General features: G+C 53.7%; 6 protein-coding genes across 6 annotated transcripts; 3 read left to right on the plus strand and 3 right to left on the minus strand.

The window, feature by feature from the left end:
- Positions 1–1281: 1281 nt before the first annotated feature.
- CTHT_0060840 (uncharacterized protein) lies at positions 1282–3021 on the minus strand (the record flags this gene model as incomplete). The annotated part of the gene is made up of 1 exon (XM_006696337.1): positions 1282–3021. The coding sequence occupies one exon, from the start codon at positions 3019–3021 to the stop codon at positions 1282–1284; it is 1740 nt and encodes a 579-aa protein (XP_006696400.1).
- Positions 3022–3948: 927 nt separating this feature from the next.
- Positions 3949–6504, plus strand: CTHT_0060850 (uncharacterized protein; the record flags this gene model as incomplete). Its single annotated transcript, XM_006696338.1, has 4 exons — positions 3949–4794; positions 4851–5179; positions 5231–5288; positions 5344–6504. 4 exons carry the CDS (start codon positions 3949–3951, stop codon positions 6502–6504), a joined length of 2394 nt encoding a protein of 797 aa, XP_006696401.1.
- A 1024-nt stretch (positions 6505–7528) lies between these two features.
- On the plus strand, positions 7529–8570 carry CTHT_0060860 (putative transcription elongation factor; the record flags this gene model as incomplete). The annotated part of the gene is made up of 3 exons (XM_006696339.1): positions 7529–7672; positions 7748–8506; positions 8562–8570. 3 exons carry the CDS (start codon positions 7529–7531, stop codon positions 8568–8570), a joined length of 912 nt encoding a protein of 303 aa, XP_006696402.1.
- Positions 8571–9214: 644 nt separating this feature from the next.
- Positions 9215–10561, minus strand: CTHT_0060870 (cysteine synthase-like protein; the record flags this gene model as incomplete). The annotated part of the gene is made up of 1 exon (XM_006696340.1): positions 9215–10561. The coding sequence occupies one exon, from the start codon at positions 10559–10561 to the stop codon at positions 9215–9217; it is 1347 nt and encodes a 448-aa protein (XP_006696403.1).
- Positions 10562–11263: 702 nt separating this feature from the next.
- CTHT_0060880 (uncharacterized protein) lies at positions 11264–12784 on the plus strand (the record flags this gene model as incomplete). Its single annotated transcript, XM_006696341.1, has 3 exons — positions 11264–11441; positions 11545–12518; positions 12575–12784. The coding sequence occupies 3 exons, from the start codon at positions 11264–11266 to the stop codon at positions 12782–12784; spliced, it is 1362 nt and encodes a 453-aa protein (XP_006696404.1).
- Positions 12785–13368: 584 nt separating this feature from the next.
- On the minus strand, positions 13369–16967 carry CTHT_0060890 (cytoplasmic alanyl-tRNA synthetase-like protein; the record flags this gene model as incomplete). The annotated part of the gene is made up of 3 exons (XM_006696342.1): positions 13369–13554; positions 13616–16230; positions 16451–16967. 3 exons carry the CDS (start codon positions 16965–16967, stop codon positions 13369–13371), a joined length of 3318 nt encoding a protein of 1105 aa, XP_006696405.1.
- Between the last annotated feature and the right edge of the window lie 14 nt (positions 16968–16981).

The following is a 16981-nucleotide window of genomic DNA, read 5'->3' on the forward strand; positions in this document are numbered from 1 at the left end:
GAGTTCCAGCAGATGATGCAGGCAGCGGCTCGTCCTCACCCTCGGGATCATGACGTGTGCATACATGGGACGGATATTCTCGTTGGTGGCGTCACTGGTGATTTGAAATCCGGTGTTGTATCTTCTGTCTTATTCATTTTTGACCTCATAGTTGGGGTAGAAGGACTTCGGATGGAAAGGTATAAAAGTCATTTAGATGGAATGCTGTATGTTTATCTGGTGTTGCCCAATATCGTTCCAGCTACCTTTGGATAGAATGGTTCAAGGTAGAGGAATCCTACTTATGTATCTGAATATATCAATATCACACTTGCGTCTTTTACACATTTTCATAGTGATACTTTGCTCTTACGTTCGTCCTGCTAAGAGGGAGCCTCATTCCACAGCTCCTTGTCCATTCCCAGCCACATACCCTTTTTGGAACACTGGTCGATAACCAAATTTAGGCCCCGTGAGAAATAAGAAACCATACAAATCCCGAGCCCGTGGACTCGATGTCGTTGCTTCCGAAGTCCGAAGTCGCCTACTTCGCTTTCATTAGGTGTCATGATTTTCGGATGTGTACCAGTGACGCAGCGCTGTATGATGTTATCACGTACCTGCCAAGCATGCAATGTAGAAGGGTCTGTATGTGATGGTTGATAAGATCAACTTCAATGACACCATCGGAGAGTTTACTGCAGCATGGTGCTTTGCGATAGACGCCTTTTTACATCTGCAGTGGATACAACGATCAACAATACATAAATCTACGGTGGTTTGGTCTAAACAGCTTCACGATCCACAAGATCACTAGGTCAAGACACATTGGGCAAAGGAAGTTTGGAAAACCGACGTTTATTTGCCTCTAAATGAAAGCGTTTTGAGTTTCTGTTGAAGGATACTCAGTCGAACTTTATGAGGGCCCCTGAGCCGTGTTCATATGACAAGGAGACCATTTCGTACCAAAACAACGAAGCCAGGTATCACCAAGGCATACCATCCTTTGCTTCTCCGATCCCCAACTCCCATCCAATGATGAAAGTTGTGACGCTTTCCCCATCCCAGTCCGAGAAGGTGTGACGCAACTTCCACAGCCTGTCTTGTCAACGCCTTTTCGGGGCTTTGGCCATGTTTTCGTGTGTATGTGTGCGTGTGTGCGTGTGTGCGTGTGTATGTGCGTATGTGTGGGTTTGCGAGTATATGTGTGTGTATTCGAGAGTGTGTGTACGTGTTGGTGTGTGTGTGTGTGTGTGTGTGTGTGTGTGTGTATGTGTTGGCGCGTGTTTCCCAAGATTATTTTTAGTTCTCGAGGATCTTGGCATGAAGATGAACACCTTCCAACGGACGTAGGACCAAACGCCACATCTTGTGTTCTTCGGGATCCTCCCACTCAAAGTTCGGGTAGAACTCGTACTTCGAGAGGAGGGCGCAGAGAAGGATCTTCATCTCTGTCTCTGCGAACTTGCGGCCAATACAGCTGCGAGGGCCAGCAAGGAAGGTGAAGTAGGCGTGACCCTGTGCTGTATCAGGGAGCTCATCCCAACGGTCTGGGTTGAACTCGTCGGCTGTTGGGCCCCAGAAGTCCTTCAGCCTGTTCGTCACGTTGGCGAGCATGTAGATGACTGTGCCCTTGGGGATAAAATAAGGGCCAATCTGGTCATCCGTGACCGTCTGGCGAACAGTCATCGGAATTGGCGGAATGAAGCGAAGAGACTCGCGACAGACCTTTTCGAGATACGGTAGCTTGTGGGGGTCATGGTACCAGTTCTTTGGGTCGTTTCGAGTCGCTTCTTCGAAGAGGAAAAGGAAATGCTTTCTGATCTCCTCTCGGAGCTTCTCCTGGACCTCAGGATGCTGAGCCAGGAGATGCAAGGCCCAGGTGACCGCCGTGGCGGTAGTGTCATGACCAGCGCCCAGAAAGGTCATGACCTGGTCGCGCATCTCGTCGAAGGAGAGGCCTTCCTCACCCGAGGCCTTTATGTTCTTGTTCTCACGGGCGATGAGGGTGAGTATATCCTTGCCACCGCGGTTGTTCTCAGCCTCGTTCAGACGAGCGTTGAGGATCTCCATGGCCTTGTCGATGATGATGCTGCGGGCCTCCTCAACATCCCGGTTCATCTGTGTGGGTAGGTGCTTGGTGACAGGCCAGAAGGCCTGAACACCGTGCTGGATGCGCGCCGAGGGCGAGAAGTTGAACACCAGCTGGTAAGCCCGACGGACGTTGTTGTTTCGCTCCGTGAGTGAGTTAATCTCGTAGCCAAAACCGGCCTTTCCGATGATGTCGAGAGTGCAGCGGTTCAGCCAATCGAGAACCTCGACGGACAGAACCTTCTTGTTCTGCCGCTCGAAGCTCTCTTTCCAGACCTTGCTCATCAGCACCGCCTTCTCCCAAAAGACCGGCGTCAGAGCGCGGATGCCAGGTCCGGAAAAGGCCGGTGCAAGAGCCTTGCGTTGCAAGGCATGGGTCTCACCTTCGGCGAGGAGGACACCCTCGCCGAGGATGCGCTCCATCCACTTCTTAGCGCGGACGGGCTTGGGGTAGTTGTAAGGGTTCCTCTGTGTCATATGACGCAGCCCCTCTTCGCCGGCGATGGAAAGACGCTCGGCGCCGAAGGGGAAGAAATAGCGAATGTACGGACCGTACTGGTGGTGCCAGCGGCGCTGGGGGACGCCACATTCCTCGGTGATGATGTCGAAGAACTGACCCCAGATGGGACAGCCAGGGACAGTCGGAATGTGGCGAAGCTCCGACCAGTAGTAAGGGTGGATGTAACAACGCCAGCCGAACACATAGAAGACAGCGGCAAACAGGATATGGGCACCGATGATCCTGCTCACCCTGTGTACCGTATATGCTCCGACGATGAAGCAGTGAATTCCGGCCGTGAAGAGTGCCAGGCCAATGAAGACGACGACGGAGATCTCCCGGTGGATGTACCTATCGGGGCTGACCATCCTGCGAGGGGCGCCACGCCGGTGGTTGATGGAGACGGTCTGGATGTTGCCGTCATTAACGTTGTTGACGTTGAAGGTAGCCATATTTACGAGGTTGAAGAATTAATGCGAAGCAGGTGTGAGTGTTGAGTATGAGTATGAGCGTAAGTTGTGATAGGTATGTTATGATAAGTTTGTCAGTCGGATATGGCGAGTTTGATGATAGTCGGTAGTTGGTAGTTTGAAGCGAGGCGTGACGAGCAGGTCTCGATCAGTATTCAAGGTGTTTGGTAACTTTTGGTAACTTTTGAAAGGTGTGAGTGGAGGGAAACTTTCGACCCTTATATATGGCGAATACAAGCTTGCTGATTGTGCTTGCTGGACGCATCTGGGGTGGTTTTCGCTGTCGTTAGGGAGAAAGTAAACAAACCCCTGAGTGTTGTCGAGGCAACCTAATTTCGTCCTTCGTCTGAACTTTATTTTCACATTGAACTTATTTCTGATCCTTTTGATGCAAGAACGCAGGCGGGTTGGACTGCGAAAAATGTGCAGCATGCAGCGAAAATCGCCTAAACAGGAATCGTATCTCATTTTAGGGTCCTTGATTCAGGGGCGAGGTCAGCATCGCAACGAATACATGACCAAACGCACTATATCTTTTAATGTTGGTAGGGTAACCACAATCTGAAAAATGAATTTGACCTATCGGATTATGCGACGAAAGCAAACGCTTCACAGATCTGTTCCAATTGTGATGGTCGTCTTGGAAACGAGAAAACGCATAGTAAGGCTCATGCTTGTTCCCAATCAGCCATCTTTATGGTCCATACTTAAACCACTCTTCATCCTCCATTTGGACCACATCACGCAATACAAACATTTTCATACAAGCCTACAACCCTACAGGCCTACTGCTACTAAGCTGGTCTGGCTGTCAAACCATTGCTTTGCATTCAACTTTGCATTTTACATACAAAGCAACACATCAAAACATAACAAAACAAATATCACAAACATCAAACAGCACTCAACATGGCTGAGGAACACGTTCCTGTTCGTTGGGTCCGCTGGCACCCTTACGCTCATAGCAACGCTGATGGAGCTACTGACGCCGGCAGCATCATCTATCTCCCCGTCTTGGATGATGGGGGACCGTTGTCTGCCGGAGCCTCGGATACTGAGTCAGCTGGTGCAGCTTACCGCAATGGGTCTCTGAATATCGAGGCCCAAGTCCGCCTGCTAATGTTCTTGACAAACCCGAACAACAATCTGGAAGGCTCGCCAGTTACTCCTCCTTCTGATGAGGTGCTTATGGCAAGCCCCATTGCCCCTCTGACTCCCGAGCTCGCGGAGGGGGCGAGCCCTGTTCCTCAGACTACGACTGTCCAGGCCTCGATTGTCTCTCGCACTCTGAGGAGCTCTCCTCCGACGGTTCCTATCCTTGCGCACCCTGTCCCCCGTGGTGCGCAACCCGTCCAGACTCCCGACAGGCACATCTCGTTTTCAATTCCTCGCAAGCCTATTGGCTCTACTCCCAAGAAGTTCGTTCGGCCTCCGAGCCCTTATCCTGGCAAGCCAGCGCCGATCGACTACAAGAAATGGGAAGAAAAGTTCAAAGCACTCCAGGAGCTGCAGGAGCAGGAAATACGCGACCAGCACAAGGCCAAGAAGCCACTCCGCGCGTATCTTCCTTGGAATCCCAGGAACACGAGCTTGACGACACTGCTGCCTCCTAAAACTATCAACGCCACGGGAACCATCAACAAGCCCAACACCGAGGAAAGAACTTACGTCACTGGCCTTCCTCTGATCTTCATCATTGTCGCCTTGATGTTGGCGATCTTCCTTATGTCGCTAGATCGCACTATCATCTCAACAGTAAGTTCAGCTCTTTATTAATCCATTCGTACTATGAGCTGACGTTCCTCACCAAGGCGATCCCTTACATCACACACGAGTTTCACTCGACCCCTCACATTGGCTGGTATGGGTCATCCTATCTCCTGACGGCCTGCACATTCCAGCCGATGTTTGGCCGCATATTTACCCTCTTTGAGGTCAAAAAGGCCTATCTGCTGGCCCTTGGTGTCTTCATGCTGGGGTCACTGATTTGCGGCATCGCATTCAACTCAACCACCTTGATCGTGGGACGTGCCATCGCCGGCTTTGGTAGCGCCGGTATCACAACCGGTAGCTTCGTTGTCGTAGCAGAGGCCGTTCCCTTGCAATCACGGCCTATTTTCATGGCGCTAGTCGGCTTGATGTAAATCACCCTCCCATCTTAAAGTTGTCTTCCATACTAACTCGGCCGTAGGTTTGGTGTCGGCGCAACTGCCGGACCCTTTTTGGGCGGCTTTTTTACCGACTTCGCCGTAAGCATCACTTCATATGATCCTTTTTCAACAGTATTGACTGACCACATAGCAGACATGGCGCTGGTGCTTCTTCATCAACCTGCCGATCGGGGCCGTCACAGCCATTGCTCTGGCGTGCTTCTTCAGATCCAAGCCATCCAAGCACTCCGGCCAGTCCATCAAGAAAAGAATAGCCAGCCTGGATATCACCGGCAACATCTTGCTGACGAGTGCCTCGGTCATGCTCTTCCTGGCCCTCTCGTTCACGTCTCAGGGCAGGGCGTGGTCGAACAAGTCAGTGGTGGCCTTGCTCATAGGCTGCTTCTTCACTGCGCTTGCGTTCGTCTTGGTGCAGTGGTTCAAGCAGGAACGAGCGTTGATGCCGCCGAGAATTCTCAACCAGCGCACCGTCTCAGCGTCCTGCGGCATGGCGCTGATGACATATGGTGCCCTCATTAACATGACATTCTTCCTTCCAGTCTGGTTCCAAGCAATTAAGGGAGTCACTGCCACGAGATCGGGTGTCTACATGATCCCGTACTTCGTGGTAAACGGTCTCTTCTCAATCCTAGCCGGAATTTTCGTCTCGAAGATCGGCTACACGACTCCCCCGGCTGTGGTGGGGAGCGCCGTTGGTACCGTTGGCGTCTCCTTGATCACCTTGCTGCGCCCTGAGACGTCCACGCTCCAGTGGGTGGGCTACCAGATCGTTCTCAGTGCCGGCTTTGGCATGTCAATCCAGCAAGGTTTTACCTCGGTCCAGACCGTTCTTGTGGGAGATGACGTTTCGATTGGCACTGCCGCCGTCATCTCTTCCCAATCCCTCGGCGGTGCGCTGTTCCTCTCGATCGGCAACACCATCTTCCAAAGCCGCCTCATCAAGGCTTCTTCACAACACCTCATCGACATTGATGTCAAAGAACTTATCGACGGTGGCGCCGCTGCCTTCCGGAACTTGGTTCCGCCAGACAAGCTCCCGACAGTGCTCAAGATCTACAACAAAGCGCTCACCGATGTCTTCACTATGTCGATTCCTCTTGGGATTCTGTCTGCCCTTATGGCTTGCTTCATCGAGTGGAAATCGGTGAAGAAGCCGGCAGCAAAGGATCAGGAAAGTGGGGATGGGACTATAATTGGTGTTGAGAATGTGAACTCAAATGCGAGTTCAGATGAGAATGGAATTAGGAATGAGAATGCGAGTTCCGAGAACTCTGGAACTGAGAACAATGCCTAGGTGGTGGTATCTGGATATGGGACTTTGGCTCTTGATGGGACTGGGTTTCGGATATCTGGTTGGATCATTGGATTGGATATTCGGCTTTTCAAGATAACCAACTAGGCAAAACCAACTCCTTTGGTTTTAAAAGACGCAGAATTGGAAAGTAGCGGAAATGAGTTTCACATTCATACCCCCCAAAAGTCTCTCTTCTCTGTGACGTGACCACTAAGCCCAGCTAACATGTAAAGAGTAACTGAATTGCCTTCAATGAATCCGAATTATCTCCTTGCCAGGTTTACTATATCGGTCTTTAATTCTTTCCCCTCACTTCTTCTTGATGGTTCAAGGTAAGCAAAGGATGTCTCATGTCTAGCGATATAGATCTGCGTGAGAGGAGTTGGCATCTTCTTCTGCTAGAATGTCTTTTGCTCTTTGTGATTCATTAAGTGAACTTCTTTCTTTATCAAACGTTAACCAAAGTAAACTTCAAGAAAAACTGGAACTCTTTCAATCAGCCCGTTCTTTTCCTGTGTACCGTCAACAGCCAGTCATTTTTGCTGTCTCTTCTGTTATCACCGGCCACGACCTGGTACGTACTCTTTCGGATAAACATCGGCTATTATCTGCCTTCTTGGCAAGGCTGCCAAACGGCCTGTTCTGAAAGTGGAGAATGCTACTTCGAGCGGGCGGAAAGGCTGCGCCTGTGATGGTGCGCGCTGCAACTTGGCGCATTGGTTTACTTAAACTTCGTCTCTGTAGAAGTCGACGTTCCCCCCAACAACCATCTTTTCTTCCCTTTCACCCGCTCCCGACTTCCAGCGCCTGTTGTGAGCAACCTCCCATATTTAAGCATCGGACATCTTATCCTCTTGGTCGGATCGGAAACTTTGCGGCTTGTAGCTGCTAACTTTCGAGACAGTTAGCCGATCGACCCGCAAACGGCCAGCGACCACATTTGCACATTGCTGTCGACTTCCTGTCTGACGGATTGATCGCCAGGACATAGCTTGTCCAGAGTCGCGCGACATAACCTTTCAATATGGATGACCAAGAACTTACCCGGCGCATCCGGCTGCTTACCAAGGCCGTCGCTTCTGAGCCGGCCTCAGTCGTCATCGAGATCCTTGAGGAGTTGAAGAAGGAGAAGGCTCCGACTGAGGAGCAGCTTCGCGTAGGTGCTCCAGTTCGTGCGCGCAGCTTCAGTCAATTGCGCGCCATAAGGAGGAATGAATGCTTACCACCTTGTGACCCTTAACAGTCCACTAAGGCGGGCGTCGCCGTCGGCAAGTTGCGTTCGCATCAAGATAAGAACATTGCCCGCATTGCCGGCGAGATTGTCTCCAAGTGGCGCAAGAACGTCGATGCTGCCAAGGATGCGAAGAAGCGCAAGCTTGAGCAGCAGCAGCAGCAACAGACGAACACTCCGACTCCCAAGGACTCACCCGCTCCTCCCTCATCCGCCTACAACACCCCGTACCAGGGCGATCCCGAGAAGCGTCACTTCAAGGTTGACAACGTTGATATCTCGCGTACTGGTAATAAGGTTCGGGATGGTTGCATTGGCGTGCTGTACAACGGCCTGGCATACCGGCGCACCGAGTCGATTGAGGAGATCCTTCAGAAGGCCATGGAAGTCGAGGCGGCCGCGTTCGAGGTGTATAAGGGCGACACTCCTGAGTACCGGAGCAAGATACGTGGTCTGATGACCAGTCTCAAGCGTAAGGACAACGCCGAGCTGGGCGACCGCGTCATGAAGGGCGAGATTACCCCGCACCAGTTCGTGAAAATGACAGAGAAGGAGCTCGCGTCGGAGGCCCAACGTCTGCGCGATGCCCAACTCGAGCGTGAGAACATGCTCAAGGCACAAGTGCCGATGGCGCAGAAGTCTATTAGCGACTCGCTCCAGTGCTCGAAGTGCAAGCAGAAGAAGGTGTCCTACAGCCAGGCTCAGACCCGCTCTGCTGATGAACCGATGACAACCTTTTGTGAGTGTACTGTTTGCGGCCACCGCTGGAAGGTGAGTGATTCTGCTTTTATCCCTATATCGAAGGCCCAGCTAACTTCATGGCTAGTTCTCGTAAACTCTCTCCCCCGCCGTGTTTCTCCTTTGCTTTCGACCCCTCCTTCTTACTTGTTTTCCATTATGTCTTTTATATATGCCCAGTGTGGCAACGGCGTCGGAAATGGTTGGCTGGATTTCATCATACTGGGAGGTGAGGTAGGGGTCTGGCTTTGCATCATGTTAGGAGGGCCAAATATGGGCTTGCTCCAGCCACAAAATGTAGGGGAATCGAGCAGGTAATTCCCGTGTTCTGTTAAATTAGAGGTGTATGCACCTCTGTGAGCTTATGAGCTTTACCTTGCTTGTTATCCAACGCCAAAGCGGCATCGGTTGGTTGATCTTGGAACCGAGGACATGGCAAGGAGCTTTCCCTGTGGTTCATTCGTCATGCTGATGGATAGAAGATTGCTTTGGAACTTGATTCAGGGATACCGCGATTTTTTTTCTCCCTCAACATCTTCAGACAGGCTCACCGTAAAGATGTATGGATAGAGAAGACATATCGCGGGGATTTGATCCTTGGCTCGAGCATAATATGACGGCTGATATCCGAGAGAGTTGACGACACAGTATCAAGAAAGTCGAGAGGCCGAAACATTGGAAACCAGGGTATCAATCTAAGCGTTTTTTTTTGAACTTTACAGATGCCGTCATCCCGATCCATTACCTCAGGCTGTTCTTGTTGATACCCAATACCTCAAACAGATCCTCCTCCCTCTGCTGCTCATCCGACTTGTCGCCCTCGAGCCCCATCGCTGCGATATGCTTCCAGAACTTGCTCAGATGGCGGGTACCGGAATCGCACAGGATGGTCACGACCCGGCTCCCCTTAGGCAGCTTCATTGCCGTCACCACAGCAGCTACACAGTTCACCGCGCTGCTGCTCCCGATGAAAATTCCGTCATGCTCAACCAACCATCGAGCCATCTTGCACGCCTGCTCGTCCGTCACACGCACTGCATCATCAATCAGGCTCCTCCCAGCCTCAAAGTTCTCCGTGATCCGGTTGATACCGATTCCCTCGACCATCGTATCCACCTGATGCCGTCGCCGCGTACCCTCCTTTTCTGTCGACGAGTACATCACGCCGTACCTAATCTTGTTGTACAGCCCGCTGCCCTGCGGATCGGCCAGCACCACGCGCACGCTGGTCAGGCCAGCCTCCAGCTTCAGGTACCGCGCCACGCCCGAAATGGTGCCGCCGGTACCGGCGCCCGCGACGAAAGCGTCGAGCTGCCCGCGCGTCTGGGCGTAGATCTCGGGTCCTGTAGTCCGCACGTGCGCAGTGTAGTTCGCTTGGGATTCGAACTGGTCGGCAAAGAAGCCCCTACTGGGGCTGTCGGATGCGGTGTGCTGCTTAGCGCGGGTGCGGGCAAGGTTCACGAAGTGGCCGGGGTCGGTGATTGGCGCGGGAGGGACGCGTTCGACTGTCGCGCCGAGGTGGTGCAGGAGGTCAGACTTCTCGATCGCCATGTCGTCAGGCATGCAGATGTGGCATTTGTAGCCGCGGGCGCGGGCCAGGACGGCTAGGGAGATGCCAGTGCTGCCGACGGTGCCCTCGTAAATGGTGTCGCCGCGGCCGGGGGACAGGAGGCCCTGCTCTTCAGCGGCTTGGATCATGCTCAGGGCAACACGGTCCTTGGGACTGCCGCCCGCGCCATTGAGGAACTCGGCTTTGGCGAGAATCTCGCATCCCGTGGCTTCCGAGAGGCTGCGGATCCTGACGAGAGGGGTGTTGCCGATGGTGCCCTCGATGCCGTCGACGATGTCGCAGGAGCGGGCGAGCATTACGGAGTCTTCACGGTCTTCGAGGGTGACGGGGCCAAAGAGAAAGCTGCCGCGGTGCTCTTCGGGTCCTGCTCTGCTGCCATAACGCTTTTTCCGGCGCTGATAGCGCGCTTCGAGTTCTGGGTAGAGATCCTTGAAACCGAGTGTAACTAGGACACCGGCAAGGAAGGCCACTGTTAAGGCCGCGGTGCCGTATACTCGGGGATGATCGCTTAATGACATGGTGAGGGGCTCATCAGAGCCTCATTTGAGGGAGAAAAAGCCTTCAAGAAAGAAACAAACGGATAAGATACAATGAGAGATGTGATGTATACACTTTTAAAGGGCCTAATATCTTGCCATTTGCCCAATGCCACTCAGATCCCTCACTTTCCCGCGATTCTGCCCCTCAATCGCAGGCCCCTCGAGATCAGAACAAAGTGCGACAAAGTGTGAGAGCTTGATGTCATTGCTGCATTTTTGGCTCGCACGCCAAGCCGCGGACGTCCTGCTGTGGACCCCTGCCCGGCTTGGCCCCGGAAAAACAATGTGGGGCAGTGGGCTTGACCCCGCCAAAGCAGGGGGTTTTCAAAGCTCGGGCCATCAAAAAGTTGACTGAAGCGCCATCGATGACTGCGGCCACTAGAACTGCATTCCAGCGTCAATTGAGCTCAAAGACACCCGCCTTCCGGCAACTCCTCTCATCCTTCTCCGCTCTCCAGTGACGCCCTTTCCGGCGCCATGGACTCTCCAGCGGTCACACAGTTGTTTCGGCAACTGTTCAGCCATCATCCGACCTGTCAATCCCGCCGCAACCTCGCGACGCTTGCAACGGTGATCCGGGATGCACGCCAGCAACGACGCCAGCTCCAACGGCTCCAACGAGCCCAGGGGCTTGAAGGGGCACAACAGCGCAGGAGAATAAGCTTCCTGTTTCCAAGCAAGATGGTCCCTAGCAAGGACCTGCCACCGCACGAGGCCAACTGGCAGCCGCGCAGCGACATATTCAAGCAGGACATGTCTGAAGAGTTCAAGAAGTACCCTATGGTCACTGTGAATGAGCTTCGAAACTACAAGGAGCGGCCGCGCAGAGTCAAAATGTTGATGCGGGACTTCATAGAAGGTACGGTGCGGCCCCTGTTGTTGGGCCGAACTCCCGTCCCCTAGGGGACACTCATCGGGGCAGGCGTTTAGTTAACTTTCTCCTCCTCCCTCGCCTCTCCCAGACTCGCTCTACAACCCGAACTACGGCTACTTTTCAAAACAAGTCGTCATATTCAGCCCTGGCGAGCCCTTCGACTTCGCGTCCTTCTATGACGAGCTGGAGTTCCACGCCGATCTTTCCAAACGTTATCGCGAGTTCGAGGATGCTCTCGATGCCGAGTCTCCCAGTGACACACGGCAGCTCTGGTACACACCCACAGAGCTGTTCCGTCCCTACTATGGCGAGGCCATTGCCCGCTATCTCATCGCCAACTACAAGCTTACCACATATCCCTACCATGACTTGATCATATACGAAATGGGTGCTGGTCGCGGTACCTTGATGCGCAACATCTTGGACTACATCCGGCACGTCGACCCCGACGTTTACGTCCGTACGCAATACAAGATCATCGAAATCTCCACCCAGCTCGCCAGCCTCCAAAAGTCCCAGCTGATGCAGACAGCAAATGCCCGGGAGCACGCTGACAGGGTAGAAATCATCAACCAGTCCATCTTCGACTGGAAGAACCCTGTCCCATCACCCTGCTTTTTCCTGGCTTTCGAAGTCTTCGACAACTTCGCCCATGACGTGGTGCGCTACGATCTTGAGACGAAGGAGCCGCTGCAGGGTATCGTGCTGATCGATGACATTGGCGAATTCCACGAGTTCTACACGCGGAAGCTCGATCCCGTGCTGGAGCGCTACCTGCAGGTGCGCGAGATGGCCACGGGCGGGAAGTACAAGGTTCCCTACCCATCGACCTGGCTCGGCCGCTGGCTGGCTCTGCGCAAGCCTTTTGCATCCAACCTCAGCGCCCAGGAATACGTTCCGACGAGGCTGATGCAATTCTTTGATGTGCTGGGCCGCTTCTTCCCAGCTCACCGGCTGCTGACGAGTGATTTTCACTACCTGCCGGATGCGATTCAGGGTTTGAACGCACCTATTGTGCAGACCCGTTACAAGCGACAACCAATTCCGGTGTCGACGCCTTTGGTATGTCACTGCGTCACCCCTCAGGCTCATAACACTACTCTAACACTGACACACAGGTCCACCAAGGCTACTTCGACATCATGTTCCCCACCAACTTCCAGATCGCTGAGGCCACCTACCAGGCCATCACCGGCAAGCTGAGCCGCGTGCTGTCGCACGAGGACTTCATGCGCCGCTGGGCGTATGTCGAGGACACGGAGACAAAGAGCGGAGAAAACCCTCTGCTGAACTGGTACAAGAACGCCAGTGTGTTGTATACTGTATAGCCGGAAACAGGACCCAAGCCCAAAACCAAGAAAGGCCATGTATATCATTCTGACAAACTTGAACAGACCCCCATCCACAAGGACGTGTAGCAATACCTGCCTATATCACGTTACTCAAGGAACTTCCGTACATACAAGAAGCAACAATATACATCGTGCCGAATGGCACCCTTCTTTGGGCACTAAAAGGAATAAGGATCTGGTTCACTTCAAGTGAGAATAAAAGTCGGGGTAAAAGGTCATTTGAGAAATAGAGAGCACTTTTGTATTATCTCCCTCCGTCTAAAAGGTAGGTAGGTATCACACACACATATTGGCCACACACAAAACCACCGTTACAATCCGATCAGGTAACGCTTGAGCCCCCTCAATATTCAGAGAAGGTCTACATCTGCCCTGCGAAAACGGTAGGTACCTAGACATAACACACACAAAACGCTCCTCGATTTGGGAATCGACGTATCAACCACCAACCACCCATCTTGAATCACTCATGTAATATCGCCGAAAAACACACAGAAAAAAAAAAGAGATAGAGTGACATCAGCAACAAGAGAGAAGAATTGAAAGGAGAGATAAGTCTATCAGATGTTGAGCTCCTTTATCTTATCCACCAGCCACTGCTCGGCACGAGCAACAGCCTCGTCCAGCTTGGACGGGTCGGCGCCAGCACCCTGTCTACTGGGCTCCTTGCCGCCCGTCTTGCCGCCAATCACCTCGGTAACGGCAGCGGTCCACTGCTCAGCGGTGATACCCTTGGAGGAAAGGGCCTAATGAGACTCTTGTCAGTAAAAACGTTGCAGTGGACGCAACAGATGGTTTGAAACTTACAGTGCCCACATAGACGCCATGCATGACAGCATCGTCCTTGCTACCAGCAAAAACATACACCGTCTTCTCCTTGTCCTTGCTCTTGAAGTGGGTGATGACGTCGGAGATAGCTTTAGCGTTAGCTGAGATGGGCAGGTGGCCAACGAAGAACTTGGCGTTCTTGTTCTCCTCCTTGCTGAAGTGCGACTGGACAGTCTCGAGGGCCGTCTTGCTCTCAGCCTTCTGGCGCTTCTTCTGCTCATCGACAACCTCTTTCTGGATGCGAGCGAACCGCTGGCGCAGCTCCTCTTTGGTCAGGGCGGAGATGGCAAGGGCATCAAGCTCAACGGCGGCGGCCTTGATCTCGGCCTGCTTGACGGGGCCGAATTCGAGGGCCTCAATGTGATCGAGCTTCTCGGCGAAGGTCTTGGCGTCGCGCTGGGCCTGGTGGGCGCCATCGCCAGTGCAGGCGACGATACGGCGGATGCCCTTGGCGATACCGCTCTCTTCGACAATAATGAAGTCCTTGATCAGGCCGGTGTTGTCGACGTGTGTACCACCGCAGAACTCGATGCTGTACTTGCGCCACTCGGGGTTCTTCGGGTTCTTGAGCAATTCGTCGACATCCATACCGATGGAGACGACGCGCACAGGGTTCGGATAGGTCTCGCCGAAGACAGCGCGGACACCCTCGATCTGGCGGGCCAGGTCGAGATCGACGTCCTTGGCGTAGGTCTTGAGGTTCTTGCGAATGTCTTCGTTGCACATCTCCTCGATGACCTTGATCTGGTCAAGGGTGACGGCAGACTTGTGGCTAAAGTCGAAGCGCAGCTTGTCCTGGTCGACGAGCGAACCCTTCTGGTGGACCTCGTCGCCGAGCACCTCCCTCAGAGCGTGGTTGAGGATGTGTGTGCCAGTGTGGTTGTTGCGGATGGGCTGGCGGCGCAGCTCATCGTACTCGCAAATGACTTCATCACCGGCAGTGAGTTCTCCATATTCGAGGTAACCATTGTGCACGATGTAGCCACCGTACTCCTGGACATCGAGGACCTTGAACTCGGCAACACCATCGATGATGATCCGGCCGGTATCAGCAACCTGACCGCCAGACTCGGCGTAGAAGTTGGTCTTGTCAAGCAAGAGGCCAAGAGGAGTTTTGGGAGGCAGCTCCTTGCTGGTCTTGCGAAATTCGTTGCCAGTGAAGATGAGCTGCACCTTAGCCTTGATATCGCCCTTCACGTACTTGGCGCTCGAATCCGGACGCGGGAGACCAATGTCGTTCTCGAGCTCGGCAATCTGGTGCACGTTGAGCTTGGGGAACGTCTGGACGGCCTCCTTGACAGCCTTGCTGGCTTCCCTGGCCTTCTCGCGGGCAACCTCGACCTCAGCCTCGTCGATAGTAAGGCCGCGCTCCTCGGCCATTAGCTTCGTAAGATCCTCGGGGAAACCAAAGGTGTCGTACAGGCGCCACACGTCAGCGCCAGACAGCTTGTTGCTGCCGTCCTTGACGGCCAGGGAAGCGTATTTTTCGAACTGCTTCTCACCGCGGTCGAGGGTAACGGCGAAGGCAACCTCTTCCTCATCGAGGATCTCCTTGATGTCGTTCTGCTTCTTCTTCAGCTCGGGGAACTGCTCACCCATCTGCTCGACGAGGGCCGGCAGAATGCTCGAGAAGAAGGAGCCGATCTCGGCCTTGAAGTACTTGCGGGCGTAGCGGACGCCTCTCCGGAGGACACGCCTGACAACGTAGCCACGGCCAATGTTGTTGGGAACAGCACCATCGGCGATAGCGAAAGCGAGCATGCGGATGTGGTCGGCGACGACACGGTAGGCGGTGTCAATACCGTCGGCATCATCCTTGCCATACTTGTCGGCATACGGCCGGGCGCCCGTCACCTCCTGGATCCGGTCGAACAGGGGAGTGAAGATATCGGTGGCGTAGTTGGAGGTCTTGTCCTGCAAAGCAGACACCAGGCGCTCGAAGCCCATACCAGTATCGATGTGCCTCGCAGGCAATGGCTTGAGGGACTTATCCTTTTGCCGATCAAACTGCATAAAAACGTTGTTCCAGATCTCGACTACAAGGGGGTCGTCCTTGTTGACGAGATGGGCAGCATTCCGGCCGCCGACCTTGTCGTAGTGGATTTCGCTGCAAGGACCACACGGCCCTTGATCTCCCATCTCCCAGAAGTTGTCCTTCATGTTACCGGGAAGGATGTGGTCCTCCGGTACACCGACATCAAGCCACAGCTGCTTGGCCTCGAGATCCGGCTCGAGACCCAGCTCGGGGTTGCCCTCGAAATAGGTGACATAGAGGCGGCTGGGGTCAAGGCCGTAGACCTTGGTCAGGAGCTCCCACGACCACTCGATAGCCTCCTTCTTGAAGTAGTCGCCGAAGGACCAATTACCCAGCATTTCAAAGAAGGTATGGTGGTAGCTATCCTTGCCGACATCGTCGAGGTCATTGTGCTTGCCACCGGCACGGATGCACTTCTGAGTATCCGCAGCACGCTTCAGCTGAGCAAAAGGCTCACTCTTGCCGATAGTACCCAGAAACACGGGCTTGAACTGGTTCATGCCCGCATTTGTGAAGAGCAATGTGGGGTCATTGTGAGGGACGACCGAAGACGAGGGGACTGCGGGGCAAACGTGTCAGTGAGGTCTGAAAAACTGCTAACGGTATATGCATTCAGTAAAATAGAAAAAGAATGAAAATCAAGGGTAGAACGAAAGCATTGTTAAAGTAGAAATGACAAGTCACCAAGAGGATTCGGCGCAGTATTTTGCGATCATTTGTGCACCATCGCGGGGTTGCCGCCACGACGGCAGGTAGCGCAAAAAGTTGTGCAGACATACCAATGGTGTGGCCCCTCTCGGCGAAGAAGTCCAAGAAGGTCTTGCGGACCAGGGGCCCAGTCCACTTGACTTCGGTCATGATCGGCGATGTCGTTGAGGAGCGGCTCGAGTAGAATCGACGGCCAGCTAGCGAAAGAGGGGTGATGCGAACGCGCAGGCCGGTCGAGAGTCGCGGAAGAAGGACGCGGTGTTGCTGCGGCAGCGGGGTTGTGGTGGTGGTTAGGTGAGCCACTGCTCGAAAGTTCTCGAGGTTCAAAGGCACCGAGAACGGCTGCTGCGGGGCAGGAGCAAGGCGGGTTTTGTGGAAAAGGTGGAAGCGGTGGAAGCTTCGCGACCGGTGCACGTAGTGCCCCAAGTGCGCCCCCCGCTGGAGCCCATGACTCAAAGGCGCTGTGGCACCCACCTGATGGCAACCCTGGAAGCCCCGATAGCAGCACCTGGAGCAACCGCTGGAGCAGCCCCCGCTAGGCCTGGGCCCTCTCTGCCGCAGCAACCGCAACGCCGTGTCAAAGCGCATTGGATTTTCGCCCA

The sequence above is a fragment of the Thermochaetoides thermophila genome (genome assembly GCF_000221225.1).
Source record: "Thermochaetoides thermophila DSM 1495 unplaced genomic scaffold scf7180000011821, whole genome shotgun sequence".
Taxonomy (NCBI): Eukaryota; Fungi; Ascomycota; class Sordariomycetes; order Sordariales; family Chaetomiaceae; genus Thermochaetoides; species Thermochaetoides thermophila.